This window comes from Dermacentor silvarum, chromosome 2, assembly GCF_013339745.2.
Source record: "Dermacentor silvarum isolate Dsil-2018 chromosome 2, BIME_Dsil_1.4, whole genome shotgun sequence".
Taxonomy (NCBI): Eukaryota; Metazoa; Arthropoda; class Arachnida; order Ixodida; family Ixodidae; genus Dermacentor; species Dermacentor silvarum.
In genome coordinates, this window is record NC_051155.1 from 6766973 (window position 1) to 6794804 (window position 27832).

The 27832-nt window shown below is 47.3% G+C and overlaps 1 protein-coding gene across 2 annotated transcripts in view; it reads right to left on the reverse strand.

Moving 5' to 3' along the window:
- The window catches only part of LOC119441295 (GATOR complex protein MIOS-like), a 341599-nt gene that overhangs the window by 129171 nt on the left and 184596 nt on the right, over positions 1-27832 (reverse strand). For both annotated transcript variants that reach the window (XM_037705922.2, XM_049661128.1), the window contains exons 14-15: positions 18957-19078; positions 10567-10710 (exon numbers count right to left, since the gene is read on the reverse strand). In XM_037705922.2, the coding sequence (XP_037561850.1) occupies positions 10567-10710; positions 18957-19078 (266 nt within the window). The remainder of the gene's footprint in view (positions 1-10566; positions 10711-18956; positions 19079-27832) is intronic.

The following is a 27832-nucleotide window of genomic DNA, read 5'->3' on the forward strand; positions in this document are numbered from 1 at the left end:
CTCTATGGTGGAATGGGAGTGGTGGGCGAGGAGGGCATCGAGGCACCCTAGGCTGTGCGTGTGTGTGCCCGCTCTCCCACTGCGGCGCATGCGCGCAGCCCTGCTGGCCTCTGCCGCCGACTCTCTCTGGGCTCTTGCCCGCCTCTCCCCTAACAGTGTCGACAACGGCGTTGCCGTTCGTCACGTAGCCAGCGTTTTGACAGTGGTTGTGTGCGGTCACACAAACAACATGCACAACTGTTGTTGATGGCGGCGGCATTTTGCCTGCATTTGCACTGAACGCGCGCGGCATTGGTATGAAAAACGTGCCAACCTTTGCCATACACCCTATGGCGGTGAACCATAGCGACCATAAGGCCATGGTCCCTGTGGTTACTAACCCTAGCAAAAATTCTAATAGAAGTTTGTATTAGTCTAATAAAGTTTTGTATTAGTTGTATTAGTTTTGTATTAGACTAATAGAAATGTAATAGAAGTTTGTATTAGTCTAATACAGTTTTGTATTAGTTGTATAAGTTTTGTATTAGACCAATAGAAATTCCTATTAGTCGTACTGATAGACCAATAGGCCCTGTGCCTGCCAAGAGGTTGCCTGCCAAGACATGCCTGCCAAGAGGTTGCTATCACCTCCTATCCCAAGAGGTTGCTATAACAAAAACTTCAGCTGGCGAAAAGCGGCTTCACACTCAGGAGTCCACTGAAACGGAGAGTTCTTACGCAGAAGATTCGTCAGGGGTTGAGCGACATCCGCGAAACCGGGTATGAACCGAAGGAAATATGAGCAGAGGCCTACGAAGCTACGAAGTTGTTTGACAGATTGAGGTTGCTCGAATGATTCAACGGCTGCCGTCTTCTGTGGGTCGGGTCGAATTCCATCTTTATCGACGAGATGTCCTAACACCACCGTTTGGCGCTCGCCAAAATGACATTTCTTTGAATTCAACTCAAGACCAGCTTTTTCAATACAGTCGAGTACAAAATTGAGACGAATGTTGTGCTCCTGAAATGTCCGTCCAAAAATTACGACATCATCAAGGTAGCACATACAAATCTGCCATTTTAAACCACGCAGAATAGTGTCCATGAACCTTTCGAATGTAGCCGGTGCATTGCACAATCCGAACGGCATGACGTTGAATTCGTACAGCCCGTCCGGCGTAACGAATGCCGTTTTTTCCTTGTCATCTGGGTGCATCGGAATTTTCCAATAACCGGCTCTCAGATCCACGGAAGAAAAGTAGGAAGCGGAATGCAGGCAGTCGATGGCGTCATCAATACGGGGCAGCGGATAGACGTCTTTCTTGGTTACGGAATTCAGTCGGCGATAGTCAACGCAGAATCTCCACGTACCATCCTTCTTCTTCACAAGAATGACGGGAGCGGCCCAGGGACTCGCGGATTCTTGAATTACTCCCTTTCCTAGCATCTCCTGCACTTGCTCGTTGATGATGTTGCGCTCAGATGGTGATACCCTGTAAGGTTTCTGCCGTACGGGATGCGCTGAAGCGGTGTTTATCCGATGACGTGTTCGAGACGCTGGAATTACAGGCATTTTGCCGCTTTTTGAAAAGTCGAACACTTTCAAGTGCTTGGAGAGAACGCCCAGGAGTGTGTCACGTTCACTTTGGCTGAGTGACTTGCTGATCATTTGTAAAAGTTGTGAATCGGCTGAATCTTGAGAACCGAGACGTCCATTCTCGCCGGTAGTATCAACAAGTGCAACCAGCGTCGTAGAGGATTCTGGTTTGAAGACAGCAAGTTTCATGCCACGAGGCAAAACTGCAGGCTCCATTGAACTGTTGATTGTCCACACACCTGCGCGGCCCTCAACTACAGACACCACGCAATGCGGAACTAAAATGTTCTTTTTCACACAGGTCGCATGAATCGGTTCAAGGGTCGCGTCGAACATGGCAAGGTCGTTCCTGCAACAGATTACTGGAACGCACGCAGCAGAGAAGGCAGGAACGACCGTGTCCTCGGAGACAAAAAAGATGCCTTCATCACGGGATGAATTTTCCAATAGAGCAGGTGGGAAACTACCATGCACGGAAAGGTGACCACTTCTACAGTCAACAGTTGCCCCACACTCCCGCAAAAAATCGATTCCCAAAATAACGTCATGCGTCGATCGTGCAATAACAGCGAATTCTGTGGGAAACACTTTACCGCACAAAGACACGTCCACAGTGCAAACTCCCACCGGACACAACGCATCACCACTCACACCACGGAATGTCGCACCACGGCTTATACAAAACATCACTTTCAGTCCAAGAAGGTTCTTAAAATTCACACTCATCACAGAAATTGTCGCACCTGTATCCACGAGTGCCATGGTAGGTACGCCATCAACAAGTACATGAACTTTGTTCTTCAGCATAAACACTGACGGGGGTATATCTGTCGAAAGTGTCTGGTATCTTGCGGCCTCACCCCCATTGGCTGCGCCGACTAGTTTTCCGGCGGCGGTGACTGCGTGCGTCGCCGCGGCGATGGGGAACGTCGAGCACGTGGAGCTGGTGGCGGCGTTAAGCTTCGATCAGAGGCCGGTGAGGGGTAGCGTAAACTGGTGGGCGCGCGTGGTGGCTGTGACGTAGAGAACGGGCGGCCGAAAGGCTGGGGAGACATGAGCAAGGGATCTCGTTGGTATGTAGAGGGGTTGTTGCAATATCGCGAGATGTGACCCGGGACGCCGCAGCTGTAACACACCGGCGGAGGTCGAGACACCCGTGGCAGCTCGGAGTGACCAGTCCTGTCAGAAGGCATTGGGTAGCAGTATCGCTCTTCATGGGGACGGTAGTGAAACGAGGTGAGCGAAAACGCCGTTCGTAATTGGAGGGTGTTCGATCGGAGTACTCAAGTGACCGCAGTGTACCTTGGCATTCATCGACGTCTGCTACATTAACTGATGGCTGCCATGGGGCCGGAGCGGCTGGCGTTCGCGCGTGTGCGGTCTCTCTTGCATAGCCGTCCTGAAAGCCGCTGGGGCAATGAGAGACTTGCTGACATCGAAGCAATTCTTCCCGTACAATCTGGCGTATTGTCGACGAGAGGTCATTAGGCAACATACTGTCGACACTAGCCACTGTTGGCACGTTTGACAGACGGCCAAATTTCGGAGCTATCCGTCGCATCTTCAGCGTTTCAAATGTGCGACAGTGCTGCATCACGTCAGACACGGAGTTCAGGTTTTCCTTGCCAATCAAGAAATTATATACGTCTTCGGCTATCCCCTTCAGAACATGTCCAACCTTGTCCTCTTCAGTTATCCTAGGATCCACTATCTTGCACAGCTTCAAAATTTCTTCGATATATGTGGTACATGTCTCCCCTGGGAGCTGCGCCCTCTGAGCCAATGTCTGCTCCGCTCGCTTCTTCTTCGCATTAGAATTGCCGAAGCACTTCTGTACTTCTTCAACAAAACGATCCCAAGTGGTGAACATGTCCTCGTGGTTTTCATACCACATGAGAGCAGTGTTTGTCAGTGCAAATACAACATGGCTAAGCTGCGCTGCCGAGTCCCAGCCATTGCTTCTGCTCACCCGCTTATAGTTCTTGAGCCACTCGTCAACGTCCTCCCCTGAGGTCCCGCCAAAGTTTGGCGGCACTCGGTAGTACGGCTAGGGACCCGTAGGAGCCGTAGGAGTTGACCTCGATGCATCAGAGGTCGGGAGTTGGGACATCATCTCGATCGGCGAAGGCGGAAGTCCGGCAAGGCAGCGGCTGCGGCGAAGACCAGGGAGTAGAGCTTCCGTCGTTGGGTTCGTATTACCCAGCACCGTCCACCAATCAGCTGTCCTATATCAGCTGTCCTAAAATATTGGCGAGCCGCATTATTGTAATTTGGAAGCAGATATTGCCAGCTTAAACGTTTAGTGGTAGAGCTAGCACCCCTGCTTTCAACTGTTTCTATATGTGTGTATTTTTGTGCCCGGGTTTTTTTTTAACTACTTCCTCAAAAGGACGTCCTCTGGTCGAAGTCAACGAAAAGCTCTCAATCAAGATTGCTGACCTGATGAAGATCTCGAAAGAGGAATCTCTAAAAAGACATGCTGTGCTAATAAATGCTTCTAGCAATTTTACCTGTTTTTTGTTATCTGGTGCATTGCACCATTTTCTTTCACAGCAATAGACCTATTAGACTAACACTAGTAGGCCTATTTGACTAATACACCAATATCTATTAGACTAATACACTAATAGACCTAATAGACTGTATTAGTGTCAATAACCTAATAGGCTATTAGTTTTTGTATTAGAATTTTTGCTAGGGAAATAAATGAAAACCACCGGATCGTATATATTTCTCATTGTTTAATAGTTCAAATAGACAATTACACCATCACATCTTACTAGTCATAATTGGAAATACATAATTCCCACCATAGCACAGCTTCGCTGGTCTTCCATCTCCACCCCAGTGGAAGAGCTGACAGTTTGTTTTTTTAGTCTCCATATCTTTCCGTGTGTGTGCATTTTTCTTTATCTTTCTCCCTTTACCCCTTCCCCAGTGTAGGGTAGCAAACTGGATATCTACCTTCTGGTTAACCTCCCTGCCTTTCTCATCTCATTAATCTCTCTCTCTCTCTCTCTCTCTCCATGCAGTACTGAAAGTCTGGTGGAAGTTGTGCCTGTTCCCCATACTGGAAAGGCAATAAGTGCAGTTAGGAGTCTGAGTACTTACAATAATTCAAATGGCATGCAATCTTGAAGCAAGCAAAATGCCACCCTGCCAGTAGTCTCTTCATATAAAACACGAGACAAGACATTAGCATCACAATCTCAATTTAAAAAAGAAAAACATTATTAGTTATGAGAAGAATTCTCCACTACCATGCACCACTCCAGAGAAACGCTTGTGGCATTGGTCAAGAGCCTGCTCAATGCGCCCAATTCCAGTTACGTCACAAAAAAATAATTAAACATTTGACAGCCCAGTTGGTTACGTATTCTTAAATTATTGTGTAACAAGTTACCAAAAATACACCAGATACAAAACATAAGTGAAACTACCAACCCTTCATTCTTCAAGAGAACTGGGATTATACAGGCAGTGACATCACATGCCCAAAGACATATTGTAGGGCTTACCAATGCCATCAACTCTCACTAATCTTTCTTTTTTTTTTTTTTTTTGTCAAATTCATGGAAGGCACGCTGACGCATGTGCCATAAGGAGCCACCATAGTTTCGACTTCTCCTTTGGTCAGTAAGCACTGCAATGAAGAGACGTGCTGCAGATGATTATTTCACTGTAAAGTATTCTTTACAGAGTTGCACTGTAGTTAAAGGTGAATGAATACTTGCATAATGCGCTGAGATCAGTCTGATCTGAGCTCCACTGAAGAAGCAAGCAGACTCATCTTAGCAAGCTTTCTTTTTGTCAAATGATGCCTTGAATTAGTCAGATATCCAGATGGGATTCGTTAACAAAGTGTGTCTGGGCTGCAGCCTCGATTTTGCGACTTGCAATCTTGGCAAGGCTGTGGACAATTGGCGAGACAGGTGGAAGTTACAAGGTGATGTGGTGGCCCTGTCATGAAGCCAGATGAATCGCTGCACAATGCAACAATTTCTTGCCTCTTTGAAATGTCTGTGCTACTTAACGAGTTCGTGACAGTGAAAATTACCTTTAAGTTTTCTTGCAGCAAAAAGATTATGTCTAATGCTGAAAGCTCATAAGTTTGAACCAAGCAGCTACAACAGTAACGAGTAATGTGATCAATATGGCGGCAGATCTAGGACCACGGGTTTTGGAAACTTGAGATCTGAGGGCTTTAGAGAACCACTTCAACAGTTCTTGAACATGAGAGCATGATTGACACTGCCTCTCATTTTCTTGTGAGAAAGTAACCCTGGTACAGTAAAACCTTCTCCTTTTGTCCCTGCAGGTGTTTGCAGTAATTATTGGCATGAAACTCTTGTTAACTTGGGTGTATTTGACCACACACCAGTTAATTTGGACAACCCTTGGAGCATGACGAGTGTGGAGCATCGCAAGTGCGCAACGAAAAAGAGTAAGAGCAGTGCTAGGGTCCAACCAAAACGAAATGCCAGAGTCTGCACTGCCGCAGTCACCAGCGGAAACCGTATGAGAACAGGAATGCCGGAAGGCTTCGTGCCTATTAGTGTCGTTATGGCCTTTATTCTTGCATTTACTGCCATGCATGATACTGCATGGGCCTCGTGCTTTCAGAATTCCATGGTCACCACCCAAAATCACAGTGATATGAATGCTGTTTCTTCCGCAGCGGTTGCGGCAAACAGCAATTTCGTTTTGACGCAGTGTGCATTTGGCCACGTGCCTTCAGAACTATATAGTCACCATTTGTGACTGGATCGATAGCAACCGTGGGTTTGTCCGCCTTGCGGCAAGCAATAGTCTCGTTTTGGCTCAGTGTAATGCATGCACAATGTCACAAACACAGCAGAAGCTGTCAAGGATGAAGAGCAATTCTATCGTCGCCCGCACGTTGCCATCAAACACACAGGCTACATCTCAATGGACGGACGATCTGTTGCCGACCAGCTGACTGACAAAAGAATAAGCAGGATGTGCGCACAGTAGTGAAAAGCACATCTTTGATGAAGACGCGAGTCTTGCACCACGACCGGAATGCGATGAAGGTCGTGAGGCCTTCTTTGCTGCGAGCGCTAACCAGTCACGAGAAGATAAGAATTGCTGCTTCCACAATGTTTTTCTAGCAAAGTAGTGATACGGAACAGCCGCCGCACTGTGGCTGCACCGAAGAGAAGGAAGACGACGTGTTCCTGCTTGATATAGCGTCACCATCTTGGCCTCCATTGGCTTCCGTGTAAATAGATTCTAAATAGCCTTGGACATCAGGTACACGTAACATTATTTGAGGGAGGTGGACGTTTCCCATACCCGCCATGCAGTTTCGCAGCGGTCGCAACGGCGACAATGCAACTTTGGCTCCTGCTGGTGCTACTCCATCTACGCAAGCCTCTATGCCTGCAGCCCCGACCTGTGTCACCATTTTCCCCCCCCCCCCACTTCAGGATCTTGGTGTTTTCACCGGAGTCAGCAGTCCTGATGTTGACGACTGGCTCCGCTTGTATGAACGTGTCAGCACCAGTCACAGGTGGGATCTGACTGCTGTGCTTGCCGACGTTCTTTGCTACCTCAACGGCGATCCACAGGCATGGTTCCAGACTCATGAAGAGGAGCTCTCGAGCTGGGATCTCTTCAAAGAGCAGATCTGTCACCTTTATGGCAATCCGTTCGGTCGCCAACTCAATGCTAAGAAAGCCCTTGCCACACATATACAGACATCGACTGTGTCCTACGTGTCGCACATTCTCTATGTCTTGGCCTTTTGTAGTAAGGCTGACCCGAACATGTTGGAGGACGCTAAGGTTAATCACCCCCTCAAAGGCATTGCTGACAACGCCTTCAATTTTCTGGTGTTTACCAATGTCACCAGTATCGATACGATCCTCAAGAAGTGCCGCCGTCTCGAGCATGCTAAAAGCCACCGGGTATCCCAACGCATCACGCGACTTCTCAACACAGCTGCTACGTCATCTTGTGACGACCAACAATGCCGCTGTGCAAACAATCGAATGGGCATTTATTGCACCTCTCATACACGGTTGCATTTCATACACGGTGGCAATGAAATTCTCACCGCAATGAAATATTTTCAGATCCCTGGCAAACTCCCATTGGAGTGAATGCATTTCATATCTCACGACAAGATTTTTTTTTATAGCAATCCCGCATTAACAAAGTTTTCTGAAACAGCAGTCTTCATATTATCTACTCACATTATGCCAACAGTCTCCAAAAACTGCTCAAATGCATTGGTTGTGCCCTTAAATTGCGTTAACTACCGTCACAGCACGCTTGTGTGGCCACCGCCATTTTTCTTTACAAAAAAAAATTAGGGGTAGCTTGACACTAAGTGGTGCGAAGACTGGGCAAACAGTGAAGCTGGTGGCCCTTCCCTACCTTTAACTCTGCTTTCCTTTGCTTAATTTGGTTTGGCTTGGCTGGTTCTTAGCCAAACTTAGCCGGCCCTGAGTATCGGGGCGATACTCGGGGCCGGTGCGCAGTCTTCTAAAGGCCACTTTTTAGTCCGACGTAGCGTTGAGGCCAGAGTCCGCTCGGGAGGGGGACGCCACGCCAGCAAAAGCGCAGCACTCTATAGTCCACCGTGAGGTCTGGCCAACGTATCCGGCGTTCGTCGGAATGCCCCGGCTGCAGCCAACGTCGAGATAGAGGGGTCGGTTTTCGCACCTTCCATAATCACGGCTATCCACCAGCCCATCTTGCTCGACAAGACACAGATGCGGTCCATTCTGGATGATGAGGCTGGTGCGAAATGCAGCATGTTGAATCGCGACGCCGGCTGCCGCCGGGGCACACCGATGAACGCCGGATACATTCGCTGCGCCTCGAGCTGTGGCGAGGGTAACCTGGGAGGGGGTGGTAACCTCGCCGAGCGATGAGTTGTGAGAAGTCATTGTGGTTTATCTTTTGCAGAGGGGTAAGTACTATGCAGTGTTCTGACAGAAAATCTAATATAAATATTTACGAAATAAAGAAAGAGGAGACAAAATTAAGCAGAGCGACATCACAGTGGGCACACTGAAATCCTGTGTGCTATCACGGCATGGGCTAACATGGAGCGGAGTGCCTGTGTGGCGTGCTGATCCATAATCAAAGATTACCCAAATCCACATCCGCATGTGAGGACTCCAATGACGCTTAGTGCTTTGCATGCCGCGCACATGATCATCTGTGTACGATGCAGTCGGTGTGTGCAGTTGGTGCTAGGGTGCGTCAGCAGTGTGTGTGGTGATTGGACTGTCTGCTTTGCCAGCCTCCACGCAAAAAAATTCAACTACAATTATGATTCTCCTTAATGCGAAATTTGAGCGCAGCGCTATACATGTTTTCCTTTTGTGATATATTGGCTGGCGTGGACAATCTGTTTCGTGCAGCACGTTGCAAACGGAGTGAAGTATGGTGCGACTGCCTCACTAATCAGGATATCCTGAGAGGCAGAGCGTGGGTGACGCATGGGCACAATTCACAGCAGCCACCACAGACAGACTTCCACTCATGCAACGCTTTGATTCCATATATGGTATTGGTGGCGTCATCAGCCAACAGACGACTAGCACTACTCTCGCGCCACCTCGTAGCGATCGTCGCTGCAGAACACACCTTGCGCGGCACTACACTTTTCTTCTCACGCTTTCGCCATACCTTCCTCCACCATTTTCCGCCTCGTGGTTCAGCTGCACCCTCCTTCCCCACTTTCCTCCTCCTCCGTCTTTAATCCTTTGCTGCACCCCGCGTTCGCTCATTCATCCTTTGCTGTGCTCGTTAGCTCGGTTACACTGAGGGACGCCAATGCTGACGCTCAATGCAGGAATGGATGCCTAAGAGTTGTGCTTTAAAAGCGGAAATTTTTGACAATACAAAAATCGCCAAGGTAGAAAAGGGCATAAAGAAGATGGAGACTGCCAACGAAGTTGGAATTTCATGCAGCTCTCACAATTAGGAAAAACAAGTACTCCATTCTCGGCACGCTTGGAAATAGTGCAAGTGCAAAGAACAAAACGGCGACAGCACGGTGTTTCCACTCGTCGACAAGGTGGTGTTTGCTTGGTTTTGAGAATAGCGTGCCAACAAAGAGCCACTGTCTTGCAAAGTACTTTAACAGAAGGTGCCGGACTTCCCCTGCATGCCCAGGCATGAGAATTTTGACGTAAGCCCTGGCTGGTTGAGTTGTTTCAAAGCCCACCACAACATAGTGGCCAAACTTCCAGATGGCCTCAGCGTAAACGAGTTTGTTCTCACAGGTGAAGACGTGCATGAGCCGATGACCGACGAGACTATCACAAGAAACGTGCGTGAAGGTGACGACACTGGGGACCACCAATGGCCAAAATACGAAGAGAAAAAGGCAACCCAGCAGGATGTCTTATGCACATTCGACACAATTCGTTGTGTCGATTCAATTGCCTTTGCACCCCACTAACCCCGGCGTTAGGTGGCGTGAGCAGTGCAACACTTGTGCCGTCTCTCGTTTTATTTTGTAATTACACCGAACGCCACGGCTTTTTAGCTATGCCAGGAAGCCGGTGTAGAGGAGATGCAAGAGCCATGCGGTGAAAGCAACACGAGGAGTTGCAGCAGAGTCGAGCACTGAGTGCAACGCTAGTGTTCCCTTTTCGCGCATGCTTTTGTTGCTTTTATTTCTCCATAGAGAAATACAGCACTGCAGCTATCTTTTTTTTATTATTGCCACCGAGCCGCCTTAATTTCCGTTTTTGGGTAATACAAGTTTTTGTGCCATCCCGAGATTTGTATTGTACTATCTGATGATGACAATAATAATAGTAATAGTAATAAATAATATCATTAATAATAACAACAATAATCTATTGCATGCACTACGCACACTTATATTCTATACACAATCCTGCACAATGTTCTGTGCACCAAACATACCAGTATCTTTTTTCAAAAAAGTGCATGGTGGGTTATGTGGTGCAGGTTGGAGGGTACAGATGCTGGAAACAAACCTCAAGGCCATATCCGAGAAGTGCCCGCTTGCGCATCTTGACTGCAATGTCTCCTGACAACTCGTAGCTGTTGTCGCGGTCGTCCCAGCAGTGCACCAGCTTGCGACCCTGGGTCCACACCAACTCTGATGGAGGAGACCAATTCTGCAAAACGAGATGAGAGTCACTGATGCAAATTACACTCGGGTGCCATATTGCCATGTGTACTTATTACCTTTTCCGGTGACCGTCTTTCACTGGCTAACAAATGTTCAAAGTTATCACCCAGTGCAAGATGCACCTTTCTGCATCTGAAGTTTCTCTTATCTTATCGATGGTTCTATCCATTGTCTGTTGCCACCAAACCTTGTGTAATCTGATTGTATGCGCAATGTGAATTGTGTAGTACCTTCTGGAAGGCACGCAGGCACCAGCGATTATACTAGAACCTTCAATGAGTCATGTATAAAGGCCGTCGTGCTTGACCCGCAGATCAGATTTTGACGATTGGCAACTGCTCAGGGCTATCGTTGTGCTTTGAGTGTTACCTGCTTTTGTAGGCACAGGTTTGCCCAATAAAAAATTAGTTTCTTGATTCACAATTTTGCTACCACGTTCTTTACGATCACTACGTGACAATATTTTGCTCTTTCATGGATAAAGTGTGGTCTTGCCAAAACCAAGTGAAATAGTGCTCTGCTTCTCAGTTCTCATGGCCTCCACGTTTATGCTGACCGCTGTTGTAAAATATTGGTAAAAGCTAACTTGTGCCAAGATTAAAAAGAAAATGGGCATGCTATGCAAGCACAACCCCTGCCATACTGTTTGCTGTTGTGTTGAGCGACTCAAGATTATTATTTTTTTTTTTTGCATTGAGCCTCACCAATTATTTGGGAAGTAGTAAAAAGCCATGTTTCTAACTATAAACCCTTCTACATAAGTTGGCAAGTGCATTGAAAAACGCCCAAAGCGATTTGTTTCCACGAAGATATCCATTGTGAGTATACTTTTTTCAAGCTCCAAAGAAAGCACACAAAATCTAAAAAAAAAAGTACCGAGGCACTTACGCATCATCACTTGTCTGGGTGGAGCATGCGCTCACAAAACCTGATGCGTCGTCACCTCCGCATTGAACAAAAATCTTGCACCTTTTTTTTTTCTTTTTTTTGCAATATTTGAAGTTTCTAGTACAGAAATATTTTTACATTTAAACCATAAGATGTCAGCAGGGGATTTCTGAAAAGTTTGTTAATGTGGTTTTCGTAGTTACGAGGTTTTACTGTATGTGTGTGTGTGTGTGTGTGTGTGTGTGTGTGTGTGTGTGTGTGTGTGTGTGTGTGTGTATATACAAAATACAAAAAGTCAAATAAGATTTATATATATATTGCCACCTGGTGTTTTGAGCCAGCAAACGATCAGCATTGCGTGCCCAGCAAGAATGGCGAAGAAGACGACGAAGTCGAAGATCCCGCGCCAGCTGGAGAACCTTCTTTTCGTGTCTGGCATTCTTCGTGTCTGGCTGCTAGTACTGTTGATTGATCTTGCCTTAGCGCGTGACAAACTGGTGGAGGTGCTGGGTAATCTAATATATATGCACCAAACCCCTCCGAGCAGCAGGAGCTCCAGTCCTGTACCGGTGGTTACGCCTGTACACCGCGCCAGCAGAAGGATCCGTGGACAAGCCCCTGAGTTTGGACTCCTCCCAGAGACAATGGCAGCTCCGACCACCCCAACCGGTATGGAAGGCACTACGCCGATTCATTGCACGCTACTTAGTCCGCGAACGCCGAATCCTTTCCACGGTGCCATGCATGAGGATGTTGAAGATTGGCTGGTGCACTATGAACGTGTTGCCTCGTACAACAAGTGGAACGATGCAGACAAACTGAAAAACGTATATTTCAGCCTTAACGATGGCGCACGTGTTTGGTATGAGAACCGTGCAGATGCCCTAACTTCTTGGGAAGAATTCAAACGCCGTCTTTTTGAGACATATGCGAGCCCTGATCGCCGAGAACGAGCTGAGCGTGATCTCCAGTCCCGTATACAAATGCCGAATGAAGGTGTCGCAATGTACGTCGAGGACATGACACGTCTCTTTCGACGAGCCGACCCCAGCATGTCGGAAGAAAAGAAGGTGCGGTACCTGATGCGCGGAGTGAAAGAGCAGCTGTTCGGCGGTCTCGTGCGCAGTCCTCCAAAGACTGTGTCAGAATTTCTTTCCGAGGCCGTCACCATGGAACAGACTCTTCGGCAGCGGGCACCATCATACGAACGCCAAGTGAACGCTGCCTCACCTACGGACTTCTTCGGAGCTCTCGGGGGCCACGTCGATTTCTTTCGAGAGCTCATCCGGTCCGTTATCCGCGAAGAACTGCAGAAACTGTCGGTACCCTCACAGCCGACGCTCAGCTCTTTGTCCAGCGTTGTCCGTGACGAAGTGCATCATGCGTTAAGAGAACCACCCTTCAGCACAGACGCTCAACCGCTAAGAACTGACAGCACCCGTATGTCATATTCGCAAGCTTTGCGGCAACCTGCCCCACCTTCCTTCCCGCTTCGGACCGCGTCTCCGGCCATACTACAGTCCGACCAAGCGACCTCTTATTACCACGACCACCGACAGGCCCCAAGGAAATCAGACGTGTGGCGGGCACCTGATCGTCGTCCCCTTTGCTTTCACTGTGGTGAAGCTGGGCATGTCTACCGACAGTGCTCTTATCGAGAGCTCGGATTACGCGGATTCTCGGCAAACTCGCCGCGACCTAGGTTCGGCCAGCGTCCTCCAGCGATTGAAGAATACGTTGCCCAGCAGCGCGGATCCTCATCAACTCGACACCAGTCACGCTCCCCTTCGCCGCGGCGATTTTCTCCGACTCGCCGTACGTATTCGAGCGTGGTGCAGGGTCGGTCGCCCAGTCCGCGCCGGGAAAACTAACCACAGCGGCCTTCGGGGGCGAGGCCGCTCTGTCTGGACGTACTCAAGGACCCCTGCTAACCCGTACGCGACCCGACGATACATCGACGACGACAGTACCTGCTGATTACAGACGACGAATTTCCTTGGACATTCCTGTATTACTCGACGGTCGTGACGTGACTGCTTTAGTGGACACTGGAGCAGATTATTCGATAATCAGCGAAAAACTGGCCACCCTTCTGAAGAAAGTGACGACGCCTTGGAATCAAACGCCAGTTCGTACAGCTGGCGGGCACATCGTCACACCACTCGGCATGTGCACGGCACGAATACAGATTCGCGGCTCTACGTTTGTTGCCAGCTTGAGCATTCTCCCTCAGTGTTCTCGTGACCTAATCATCGGCATGGACTTTCTCAGGGAGCACGGAGCTATCATCGACATTCGACAACGCCTCGTCACTTTCTCGACAAAGAGCGCCGCTGCGACGACCAACACCATCCACGCTCGAGCACCTCTTCGTGTCATCGACGACGCTGTCACGTTACCACCGCGTGCAAGTATCGTGGTTCAAGTGGCATGTGACAGACTCTTACACGGTGAAGCGGTCGCAGAAAGCAATCACTCTCTCCTGCTTTCTCAAGGTGTTTGCGTAGCAAGAAGCCTTATTGATCTCCATGATGGTCACTGTGAAGTTCTTGTCACGAACTTCAGCTACGAACACCGCCACCTTTTCCCTGGTACTGTCATCGCCTACGCCGACCCGATCGCCGACGTCACTGAGTGTTTTGCTTCCCAGGCAATCGGCACTACTAAAGCACCTCTAAGCAACGTCGACATTAGTGCAACGCTTTCTGAAGACAACAAACAACCCCTGCGTGACCTGTTGCTCGAATTCCACTCTTGCTTTGCACGGTCGTCGAAGATACGTCAAACGTCGATTACTAAACACCGTATCATCACCTATGACGACGCGCACCCCATACGGCAGCAGCCTTATCGTGTTTCCCCGACCGAACGACATGCCATTCAAACGCAGGTGAAGGAAATGCTTCAAGACGGCGTAATACAGCCTTCATGCAGTCCCTGGTCGTCGCCTGTCGTGCTTGTTAAAAAGAAAGATGGCACGCTTCGGTTTTGTGTTGACTACCGGAAGCTAAACAACGTCACAAAGAAAGACGTATACCCGTTGCCTCGTGTCGACGATTCTCTGGACAGGCTGAGGCGCGCGAAGTATTTCTCCTCTATCGATCTGAAAAGTGGCTACTGGCAAATTGAAGTAGATGAGCGGGACCGCGAGAAAACTGCCTTTGTGACTCCGGACGGCCTTTACGAATTTAGAGTACTTCCTTTCGGCCTCTGTTCCGCTCCAGCCACATTCCAGCGAATGATGGATACCGTTCTCGCTGACCTCAAATGGAAAAGCTGCCTCGTCTATCTCGATGATGTCGTTGTCTTTTCGGAAACTTTTGACGAGCACCTTCGACGCCTTCGGAACGTACTCGAAGCCATTCGATCGGCTGACCTTACCCTCAAGCCAGAGAAATGCCATTTCGGTTACGAGGAACTGAAGTTTCTCGGTCACGTCGTGAGCGCGGCAGGTGTTCGGCCCGATCCCGAGAAGACTGCTGCCGTAGCTGCTTTTCCAGCTCCAACTGACAAGAAAAGTGTCAGACGATTTTTGGGCTTGTGCGCATATTATCGACGCTTCATTGAAAATTTTTCGAAGATTGCAGAGCCGCTATTTCGCCTTACGCGTGACGACTCGCCATTCCTCTGGACTGATGAACAACAGACCGCCTTTGCCGAGCTACAACGTCGATTGTCTTCTCCTCCCGTGCTCGGTCATTTCGATGAGGACGCTGACACAGAAGTACGCACTGACGCCAGCAATATTGGTCTCGGAGCTATCCTGGTGCAAAGGCAAGACGGGACTGAACGAGTTATAGCTTACGCGAGCCGCACTCTGTCACGCGCCGAGTCCAATTATTCCACCACAGAGAAGGAGTGCCTCACGGTCATTTGGGCTACTACAAAGTTTAGGCCGTATCTCTACGGGCGGCCATTTAAAGTTGTGACCGATCATCACGCTTTGTGCTGGTTGGCCAACCTCCGAGACCCTTCTGGACGATTGGCACGTTGGAGTCTGCGACTCCAGGAATTTAACATCACCATCGTATACAAGTCTGGCAGAAAACGTGAAGATGCTGACACGCTATCACGAGCACCTGTTGAATCCCAGAATCCTGACGAGGAAGATGACAGCGCCTTCCTGGGAGCCCTCAGCCGTCCGGATCTGCTCGCTAAACAGCGATCGGACGCTGAGTTAAGGCCCATCATCGATCACTTAGAAGGCGACATCGCGTCCATTCCTCGCCCTATTTCGCGACGGTTGTCGTCATTTTGCCTACGAGAGGGCATCTTATACAAAAGAAACACAGGTGCCGGCGACAAACCACATCTTCTAGTAGTGCCTCAAGACCTTCGCGACGACATCCTATTAGCCTGCCACGACGAGCCGACATCTGGTCACTTGGGCTACTCAAGGACTCTGGACAGGGTACGACAACTGTACTACTGGCCTAGACTGACTGCTTGCGTCAAACGCTACGTGAAAGGATGTCGTGAATGCCAGCGCCGCAAGTCACCACCCTTCAAGCCTGCAGGCCTTCTACAACCCATCGACCCCCCGCGTACGCCGTTTGATCAAGTTGGAATGGACCTTCTTGGCCCATTTCCCTTGTCTTCCTCCGGCAATAAGTGGATCATTGTCGCAACCGATTACTTGACGCGTTACGCTGAGACGAAGGCACTACCACGCGGGACAGCATCTGAGGTTGCCCAGTTTTTTATGCATCACACTGTGCTTCGTCATGGCGCACCGTCATTCATCATCACTGACCGAGGGACGGCGTTTACGGCGAAGCTTCTGGACGACATCTTTAAGTTGAGTTACACGAGTCATCGAAAGGCCACTGCATACCACCCTCAGACTAACGGCTTGACAGAAAGACTAAACAGAACACTGGCGGACATGATCTCTATGTACGTGGATGTGCAGCACAAAACGTGGGACGAAATCCTGCCGTACGTAACGTTTGCGTACAACACTGCCACGCAGGAAACTACACGATTCACGCCGTTTCGCCTCGTTTATGGTCGAGATGTTCAAACTATGCTCGACGCCATGATTCCGTATGACGACATCGATCAGCCCGACCAGTTAGCCCCTGACGTCGAGGAGTACATTCAGCGCGCCGAGGAAGCACATCAACTGGCCCGTGTGCACATAAGACAGCAGCAGTGTACAGATGCAATAAGGTACAATCTCCACCATCGACAAGTTACCTATGAGCCCGGTGACCAAGTTTGGGTTTGGACCCCCATTAGACGGCGAGGCCTCAGCGAGAAACTCCTGAGCAAGTACTTCGGACCGTACAGAGTATTAAGGCGTGTCAGTGACGTGAACTATGAAGTGATTCCAGACGGAGACCTGTCATCACCCAAGCGCCGATTACCACGCCCAGAGATTGTACATGTCGTCCGCCTCAAGCCGTATTTCACACGGTGATGTTCATACAGTGTAGTGGTGAACAAACTTTTTTTTTTCTTTTTTTTGCTGTAGTCGCGACGTCCTCCGAAGAACTGCGAAGCGATTGTTTTCTTGTTCCCGACCACAGAACGCATTTTTCGCCTCGTGTTCATGTCCGTATGTGGGCTAGCGCGTTTCCATTTCTTTTGTGTGTATCTTACCTAATTTATGTACTTTCCGTGTACGTCTTGTGGTTGAGCATCGAGTCGATGCTTCATTGGGAGGGGGAATAATGCCACCTGGTGTTTTGAGCCAGCAAACGATCAGCATTGCGTGCCCAGCAAGAATGGCGAAGAAGACGACGAAGTCGAAGATCCCGCGCCAGCTGGAGAACCTTCTTTTCGTGTCTGGCATTCTTCGTGTCTGGCTGCTAGTACTGTTGATTGATCTTGCCTTAGCGCGTGACAATATATATATATATATCTTATTTGACTTTTTCACGCTAGGGCATGTAACTACAATCAGCGGTGTGTGCAATGTCGTTGTTCCTTATTTTTGTATGAGTGTGTGTGTGTTTAAAAAATGTTTCCAGAGAGTACTTTAAGTTATTGCTTGAATTCTTGTACAAGAAATAAAGATCTCAACATAAATTTGTTGGTCGGCTCTGTTAACCCGTGCAGTAAGTTTTCATGCATGGTTCACTGGACACAGTACATTGCACACATATTTAGTGCAAGTTAAATTTCGTGTTAATTAAGATGGTACTGGCGTGCCCTTGGGAGCTGTATTTATCTCATAAAATTATGTTCAGCAATAAAAACAAAGGGAAAAAACTTTCAATTCACATAACTACACCGAGAGTAATGTCCAAGAGCATGTTTTTTTGCGAATCGCCTAGCAGTCGCGAACGCTTAGTCACGCCTACAAATCGCTGAACCATCTTCATTAATTACTACTCGCATCCATAGAAGCTCAGCAGCAAATGGCTTGCAGAAAAAAAAAATTGTGCATAAGAAATGGTTTCCTGTCAAAATATTAATGTTAAGTTCTTAAGCATGAACTGGAGAATGTTGCCCGATGTTTCAAATGCATGCTTAAGGCACACATCCTCCAGTTTGTGACGTTCCAAATTTTTAAAAAAATGTAGTTAATAGCTACTAAAAGTTATGTCAGCATCCGCTGTGGAGTATGCAGCCAGCAACATGAAAATAAAGTCACATAACTGACGGGCTTTATTTGCGGCTTGTCACAGCATATGACCTACACACATTGCATTTGGCCCCTTAATTCTGGTAAAATGTACATGTTGCATGCTGTTAGTTTATTATGAAGCAATATAAGCGAAAGTCAAGTGCATGCATTGTTTCCTTTAGTGACTCGTCACGCAAGACCAGAATGCATCTCGCGTAGTGGCATTCGCTCAAGAGCTTTGGGTGCCCTCGATAAAGGTTGATTTACTGTAAAAAAAACATCATGTATATTCTTGATTATCTTTCTAAAGTTTTTTTAAAGCCACACATATGAAATGAATGCATTAATTGTCAGCACTGCTCAAATTTTCAGCACACTGTACTTCGCTGCATCATGGATGGCCAAAGCGGCTTGGCCATAGAGAGCAAGCCAATGAATGATATCCATTTTTAGAGCGCTTCCGCTAGTTTATCTTTTCTAAAGTATTCATCAGCAGGACCTATTGGAAGTTTACCATAGTCATACCAGTGTCATTAAGCAATGAATTCCACAATAATGCTTCAACAAGCGTGCGCATTGATTCTTCCGCGGCAGCCGCTGGCCTAAAAAGCATGCCATGCACAGCATGTCAGCCCACGGGAAAGTGAAATACGACCAGAATTGAGGAAACAGCGTGCAAGGAGGAGAGTGTCGCTCCTTTCCAGAATCACAGGTTCCCTTCCAGTGCCATCCCTCAGCACTTTTGTCCACTACTCAAAGTGTGCTCTCACCAACGTTATGCGGTCAAAGACCGTGTAATCTCGGGCTGCGCTGGTTGATGTGACGGCCAGCATTCGGTTCTCATCCTGGGGATGCCAGGAGAAGGAGCTCAGTACCACCGCATTGGAAAAGGCTGCAAAACATGTGGAAATGGACAAAGGGTCACACTGGTGGTTAAAACTACATTCACCTGCATCTTACAATGTTCATTTTTTTCTTGTCATCACCCAACTAAATCAACTGCATAACAGCAGCCTCTCCCAAGATATCGAACTACCGTATTTTCCAGGCTATAAGTCGCACCCCCCTCGAAATGGCAGTTTTTGCGAAAAAAAAAACGTATATAAGTCGCACCAGTTTATAAGAAGCACCTGTTTGTTTGGTAAGTGATGTAAAAAAATTCATGCGCAAGTGCATGGGTGCCATTCCTACATAATTACAATAGCAATGATATGGACACTCCAGGCGCATTTCTACACTGTGGTCGCAGCGATGTTCCGTACAAAGTCCACGGGAGATAACATCGTCCCCGCGTGCCATATGCTGTATGTGCGAGTGAAAGCGTACGACGGTGAGGCGAATTGCACACAATGGAGGAAAGCGGGAAGGCAGCGCGGGAGGGAGGGGGGGGTGGCTACTACTGTAGCAACTGCGTAGTTTGCGCAGCGGCGCGCGCGTATCTTGAAAGCGATCTGCAGATGCGACAACTCTGAGGTCGGTCGACTCACGGTCAGCCTGCCACCGCTTGCCTTGCGGCTCCGTCCTTGCACGGCGTTCGGCAATTCGATCATGAGAAGAACCCGATAACTCGATAGCGTGCACGGAACCCGTAGCAATTAAGTGGTAGAGGAGGTCAACCTAATGCGCTTTGTGTGGCCATAGCCTCTAATTCAAATATGCCGACAGCCTTTCTTAAAAAAATGAAACGTACATAAGCTGCACCATTCTATAAGATGCACTGACAAAGAATTTAGAAAAAAAACGCGACTTATACACCGAAAAATATGGTACTTACACTGTCCTGTGTGAATAACAAACACCAACCTGCAAATTTCATCTCATCCTCTGCCACTCGACTACAGTTTTCATTTTTGAGTATGTTGTTCCTTAGTGTTATAGCTCAGCCGATTCTAGGAGATTGGACAAAAATTAGGAAGAGTAAATAATTTTGAGGATTAGATGTTGAAATTAACAGAAAATTTCAAAATTAGCACTTATGCAATACAGACATGCATTGAACTGTACAGAAGAATGTCATTACTACGAACCCCACATTAATGAACTTTCCTGATTAACGAACTTTTCAGAAATCCCCCACTGACTAATTATAGTTTCAATGTAAAAATATTTGAGTACTACAAACTTCAGAATACCAATCATTTCAGAATAACGATCGTTATTCAGTTTCCATGTCACATTAACAACGTAGTACCACAAACAACGTAGTACCACAAACTAATATTGCAAAATCTGGGGATTCTTAGACTTCCGTGTATCCAGTCACGGCAGCCGAAACAGGAGACTAGCAGACGACGAGGCACAGAAAGTGGAGGCTGCGGCACATGGGTTGGCGCCTCAGAAGCTGAGATGGTGCCTCAGGAAGTACGCTGGCAGGCAGCAATAGCCATTGGCGGCAGCCTCTCAAAGTGCCAATTGCCCATGATAATCATGCGACAAGTTCCGAAAAAGCCAGCAAAGCAGCGCAACGATCACGCGAATTGGTGACAGCGGCATGGCACAAGGGATATGGCTGTCGCCCTCTCGCGCACACAAGTTATTTTGCGCAAGCTTTTTCCGTACCAGACAAGGATGGCAGATGACACGCCGGCTCGCGTTGCAATGAGTTTTTCCTGGTTTAGGACGGCAACTTGCACCCTACAGCGGCACAGTGTGCCCGAAGGGCCCACGTGGACGGATATTCCAACAGCGCAGCGGCGTGCGGCAGCTCAAATTATTTTTTGCATTCCATTATCTTTTGGCATAGACACCCAGTGGCCAGACTTCATCGTTATAACCGAAAATGCGGCCTGGGGGTATTGTAGTACACGAGTTATTTCACCATAGAAAACACACAAAAGTTGAGGGTGCAGCAGCTTCTCGTTGTTATAACCTATATATTGTTAAAACCAGTATCGTTACAAGCGGGTTCGACTGTATACAGTTGCACTCAAATTTTGAATTAGGGAGTATTGTAAACGTCGGTGAATTTTTTGGAGGAGCAAAGTGGTCATCTTGGAATACTTTTGGAGCAAATAAATGGCAACTGCCAGACACGTTCAAGCCGCTTTGGAACACTTAAAATTGACAAGCGTAATTCCAGAAAGTATTTGCCTGCTGTAAAACAACGCTGCTCTAGCAAGTACAAAAAGAAAAAGGAAAACCTTAGGCTGAGTAACCTTTTGATTTAAATGAAGGCAACAAACCTGTTCACACAGCCTGCTGCAGTTCGTTTATTTAAGATCTGGTGAAGCTGCTGAGACTTACTGATAGCTGCCAGCTCAGTCGTGCTTTCAACAATGTTAGAGTTAGCATCAGCCAGCAACATGTGGCCAGACTCAATGTTGTTCTGAGCCAGGCCAGACTTGATGAGTGTGGCTTCAGATGACACCAGGCGTTTTTCAGTGTTTCGTTTTTCCTCATAAAGTTTTGAGCCTTTTCTCAGCAACCGGCTGGTTCACAACTGATGTTGACCGATTATTTAGACGTGCTCAATTATTAGGACTGCTTGCGGCACCGCCACTGGCCCCACAAGAGTTAACATGCAAGGACAACCAAATATTCAGACACTTAATTAAAGCATGCCATTCAATAATTCGAACTCCGCCTGCACGACTGCATGCTGATTTGACCACCAAGTTGAGTGAAAATAGCGATATTTTGTCTTTATACGTCACGAGCATTGCTGCAGCAAATTTGACGGCCATGTTGCTGGCACCTCCTTGAAACTAAAACTAGTGAAACCTAGTTAATCCAGTACCGACCATGCCCAAACCCCTACTAAATCGCGGCCCTGTTATGTTGCCAGGAAGTGAAGATTCGATGACTGTATGATTTTGTCTATATGTGGCGACAGCATGACATTGGTAGAGATCTGGACTGCAAGCATATTTGTGTGCAGAAACGCTTTGACAAACTTCTACCTTATTTCTGGATGATCACTTTCATAGGTACTTTCACTCTCGCGACATTTTACATGACTAGTGCCGGACACTTCGAAAGACGATAGCACTCCTGGCACATGTGACGACAATGCAGTCACCCTTAAATGATGAGGTGTCCGACGCTAGTCACGTGAAATCTCATGAAAGTATCTCAGAAAGTGGTCATCCGAAATATCTTCATCACACTTCTCACACTTCTTTAGCCACTTGTGGAATAAAGTCTCTTGTTTTCGGACAAATCCCATATTTTGGACTCTCATTTATTTGGACGTTTAGGCGGTCCCCATCGAACCCGAATTATCGGTTGGCAATGTAAAGATACAGTCGAATCTTGATAATTCGAACTCGAAGGGGCCCGAAAATTTGTTTCAATTAAAAGAAGTTTGAATTAAAAGGACGCATTTTTGAAGTATTTGTGCACCATAGCACGATGCACGAACGGTGCAAGTCGTGAAATATCGCAGCGCGCAAGCGCATAGCAAGCGCGGGCCACGAAACTGCCCCCGTCGGCAAATGCTCACTTCCCGATAACAGCAGAAAACGAAACTTCAGGGAGTGGGCGGCGCCGGCACGGCGACGGGTGTGCGCGGAGACCGTCGAAGGTGAGAGAGGAGGGTGGCAGGGAAGCAGATTTGGCCTCAGCAACTCCGCCGCTTCGGTACCAGGGGCTTCGGTGGCTCCCCTTGCCCTTCCTCTGAACTCCCTCGTAGCTCCCTCACCATCGACTGTCTCCGTGCACACCCGCCGCCATTCCAGTGCCAGCTTAACCTGCTTCCTGAAGTTTCGTTTTCTGCCGTTATTGGGAAGCAAGCGTTCCGGCATGGGCAGTTTTGTTGGCCAGACTGGGCCTCCACCCTGCTTCCCTCTGCGCTGTAGCCGCAGCGTGCAAGGTCAACACGTGACTAGAAAATAGAGGAAGCATAAAGGAGAAGGATTCACTGCCATTTTCTCCGCATGGCTCAGACATCGGCACTAGAGTGTACTAGAATACAGTTGTCTAGTACACTCTAGTCGGCACTTACGCGCATGCCCGGCGCGACGCAGAAACAGCGACCTTGCCATTTGAGGAAGAGTTTCTGCCACGGTTTGTTTTATTGTGATAGCAATTATATGGACACTCCAAAGCAGATTTCTGCCGTCGGCGTTGCCGTCGGCGTCGGCGTCGCCGTTGCCGTGAGGTTCCGTATGACGTCAATGGAGATGAAATCGTCGCCGCGCGCCGCCGAACGCTGTATGTGCGAGTGAAAGGGAGCGAGGGACGCGCTCTTTCACAGGGAACAACGCGCGTTCTGCGCCGTGCTTCCTTAAGGGCTGCAGAAGTAGGCATCTCTTTCCTCCTTTACAATCACCATATATGTAGAGAAAACGCGCCTTCTTCCGACGCGCTAAAGGCGGTGGGAGGGGGAGGGGGAGGGAAGGGAGGTGACTTTTAGCTGCGGCACCAAGTGCCTATTTATATCAGAGGCTCCGGCACCAGGCAGCAACGCTGCACGCATTTTGTGCGAACGTGGGCAAAACGCTGACGGCGTCGACATTAGTTCTGCGTGTTGCCGGTGCTGCTGCATGTCCAAGTTTATACAGCTGATAAGGCTACTATCATTTACTCCGTATAGCTCTCTACAAATTTGCTATCGCAATTGATGCTTCGCCTTTCAGGTGAAACTGCGACCACTTTTTCTTTCTTTTCTTTTCTTTCCTTCGCGCTCGGAATTGAGGGGTCTCTCCTGAGCTTTTGCTCTATGGCAGTGTCATAGCAATGCCGGTCGGAGGCGCCGCCACGTGATTTGGCGGGCTGCTAAGAGCATTGCCGGTGCGTGGTATGTTCAAATTAATCGTCGCAAATGCTTTGGCGTTCGAATTACTGGGTGTTTTCGCCCATTGGAATATACAAAACTTTGACGGGACCACAGTGTCAGTTCGAATAAAGCGGCAGTTCGAATTAAGCGTGTTCGAATTAACGACATTCGACTGTAATGGGGAGTTTGATTTATTAGGCCCTTTAGCCATGCATGCTATGCACGTCTGTAGACAGCTGAAAATGCACATGTAATATACAGTCGTTAATTTTGGTGCCCTCAGGTGCAAAATCGGTTCTTTTTATCAGGATGGCTCAAAAATCTTGTTTGGCACAATATGGAGCATTTGGCTTAAGAGTGGGAGCATTGCTTCAGTATAACAGGGATTATTATGGGATGCCACGGCAATAAGTGAATCACCAGATTCATTTAGCTTGGCAACGCCTTGGCAAATGATCCACAAAACAAAGGTTCATAGGAGGACAGAAGACCGGCAGTGGTCAAACAAGAGATGTTGCCGGAACCAACATTTCGATAAGGGCCTTCATCAGGGCCCTGATGCCTATCACTTGGCAAATATCATATTTATATGTACGGCCGCCACTCTTCGGAGCGCGAGCAAACATTTGGAAAATAGAAATCCATTTTGTATGATTTCCCGGCACCAAGGTTTGCAATTGAGAACACAAAAAATGACCCAATAAAGTCACACCGTTTTTTTACCGGTTACAGTCGAATCCCCCTAGAATGAACACCGCTACAACGAAATTTCCGCCACAATGAAGATTTTCCGATTCCCCGTCAGCTGCCCATAGAAAATAATACAAAAAAGTTTCTCCATAACGAAAGCGTTTTGTTCGGTATTCCCGCTTCAACGAACTTTTCGACAATGAAACTGGGACTCAATTGAAATTAGAACTGCCGAGTAGTCAAATTAGAAGGCCCTTCCAAAGCTGTGACAATCGTATGGCCCCTCGAACGAGGTTTTCGCGAACGAAATCAAATTCAAAGTACCGACTTACGCCACTGCAATCCATAGCCACACGTGGTCATCACGCGCCTGCGTGAGACTGCACAGGATCACCACAATCGCTGCCATTTTCTGTGGTGTGTGTCCGGTCGAAATGGCTACGCCAACGAAGAAGCGTAAATTTCTCTTTCTGGAGGAGAAGGCACATATGATCCCCGAGGCAGAAAGCAGAAGGAAAAAATTTCACAGTTTAGCCCGAAAGGCGAAGCATCGATTGCGATTGCAGATTATAGTAGACAGCTATACGAACTAAGGACCGTAGTTTTATCAGCCGTATAAACTTGTAAACATTCGCTTACTAACTAAATTACCTAGCACGGTGTCACGCGCGCACAGGTAAACATGAACACATCTCGCTCGATGACCGCAGAAACTCGGTGTCACCAGGCTGCAGTGAGAAGAGGTGCGGCAATAGCAGTGAGCGAATTGAGCTCTGTGCAGTCTCTCGCTTCATCACGAACTAAATGTCAAAAGCACAGCGCACACAACTCTACCGGCTCTAGTTGCACTTTGCCCACATTGCAGATCGCTTTGAAGATGAGTACTGCGCGGGCACGCACTTTCTGCACGGCTTTCAAGATGCGGCGGCCGCACTGCAGTGGCTGTTGTTAACATGATGCCAATGTCTCGTCGTCTGGGGCAAATGACAGCCCGCTAGACACTCTGATTCTGGCAACTGCTTTCAAAGTAATGCTAAGGAATGCTTTTGACCTCATCTTAAAAGTTATAGGTGCCTACGACACTGACATTGCGATGGCTCTTTTAACGGACTGTGAGGCTCGCGTAATTCTTTTGCTTGCCGTGAAGCGTAAGAAATCCAGGCTGACCGACTTCTGGCAATAAAACTTCCGGTAAGCGCAAGCTTGCCAAGTTAGCCGACTTTGTCATAAATATCAATTAAATTGTGATAATTCTAATCGCTTCATTGCGACGGTGCATGTGCCGCAAAATTAGTGTTTCGATCGCGATCGGCTGGGCACGCGCGTTGAGCTAGGCGTCGGCCGCAATGTACGAAAAATGCTGTAACAGCGGTGCGAAATGCATTCTCTCGTGAATTTAACACTTTAATGACCACCTTCGGTACGTATCAACCTTTGCCCCCATGCCATCGCAAAGATTTCCCGGATGATGGTTTCGGTTTCGTTCTCAGCTTTGCTGTTTGGCGTACGTATTGTCACATAGTAGTGACGCTGAAGTAAACAGTCATAAAACTATGTATGACAAAATTGATTATTTATTGGGCGAACCTGTACCCACAAAAGCAAGCTACACTCGAAGCAAAACGAAAGCGGCGAACACACAGCTGGCGATCGTCGAAAATCTGATCAGCGGCGAAACGCATTGGCTTTTATACATGAGTCATCGAAGGTTCCAGATTTACAATGACAATGATGTTTATGACAATGATGTTTATTTGCATCAGTACATAACGCATCAGTACATGACGCGAGGGGCATGCAGAAAAAGCTGCCACATGGACAGCTTGACGAAGCAGCAGGCCCCCGCATTGGCGTTTGCACGACGTTAGTACACACAGAAGCAGTACATCATTGTTTGCAAATGCCATTTGCACAAAATTAACCATCGCAAACCATGCAGAGCAAATGAAGAACAAAAAAAATTGTGTCCTAACAACAGGGCATAATAAAAGGAAAAAGAAAAAGAAACAAGAAAAAAGCATCTCCAACCAATAAGGACAAATGAGCAATGGTAGGCATAACGGTATCGCAACTGTTCGAAAAAACACAAGGGCGAGAAAAATATAATCAAAAACACAAGCCGTAACATTAACATTTCTCATACAGACTAAACAAACGAAAGTAACAAGAATATATGCAATGGGACTAGTTAGTTCCGAAAAAAAAAAATAAAAAATTGCGAAAGCCAGGGAAAAAAATCTAGTGCAGGCAGAAATAACTATACAGAGCTTTCAAAGAGGTATTTTCCAATCCACTGGTTTCGTTGTGCAATTTATTCAGTAGCCTTGGCAGATTGTTACGAAGAGCTTGTTGTCCGTATGTCGTTCTAACAGTTTCCACTTTCCAAAACTCTCTCGTCCTTGTCGTATATGCTGTAATATTGATCTTTAGATCCGCTAGTGTTCTTAGAAAGCTGACTCCATTTTTTATTTCTTGTTTGTATGCTCTACAGAGTCGATAATTGTACATATTGGCAATTGGCATTATATTATATTTTATGAAAAAATCACGTGTATGAACATATTTTGGAACGTTTTCTACGACTCGTAAGAATTTTTTTTGCAGCACATAAAGTTTTTCCAAATTTCCCTGTGTGGTAGTCGCCCAAACTAAGTGACAGTAGTTTAGACTAGAAAGAAACAGTGTGTTGAAAATCAGCATCATTATTTTTGTTGGCAGTATATGACGGTTACGGTAAACAAGCCCGATTGTTTGAGATAATTTTGTCGCCAAGGAATTTACATGCATATCCCATGATAAGTTTTCTTGGAAAATAACACCTAAAGTTTTAAAGCATGGAACAATATCGATAGGCGTTAAATTTAGCAATATGGGCGTATTAATTATTACGTTTTTATTTTTGCTCCGGAAAACTATTGCTTTTGTTTTGTTTGTGTTTATTTTAAGACTATTTTTACATGTCCATTCATGTAGTCTTTGAAGGATTAAGTTTGCTTCCTCAACTAATTCATCCGCCGACTTTCTTATCAGAAATATGCTAGTATCATCGGCGTAAATTATATAGTTTGCCTTGATACTGATACTAATGATATCATTAATATATAAATTAAATAGGAAAGGTCCCAATATACTGCCTTGTGGCACGCCACAAGAAACGGGCAGTGGACTAGAGAGTTCATCATTAATACCGACCCTTTGCTTGCGGTGTTCTAGATAACATGTGATGAGGGATGCAGCCTT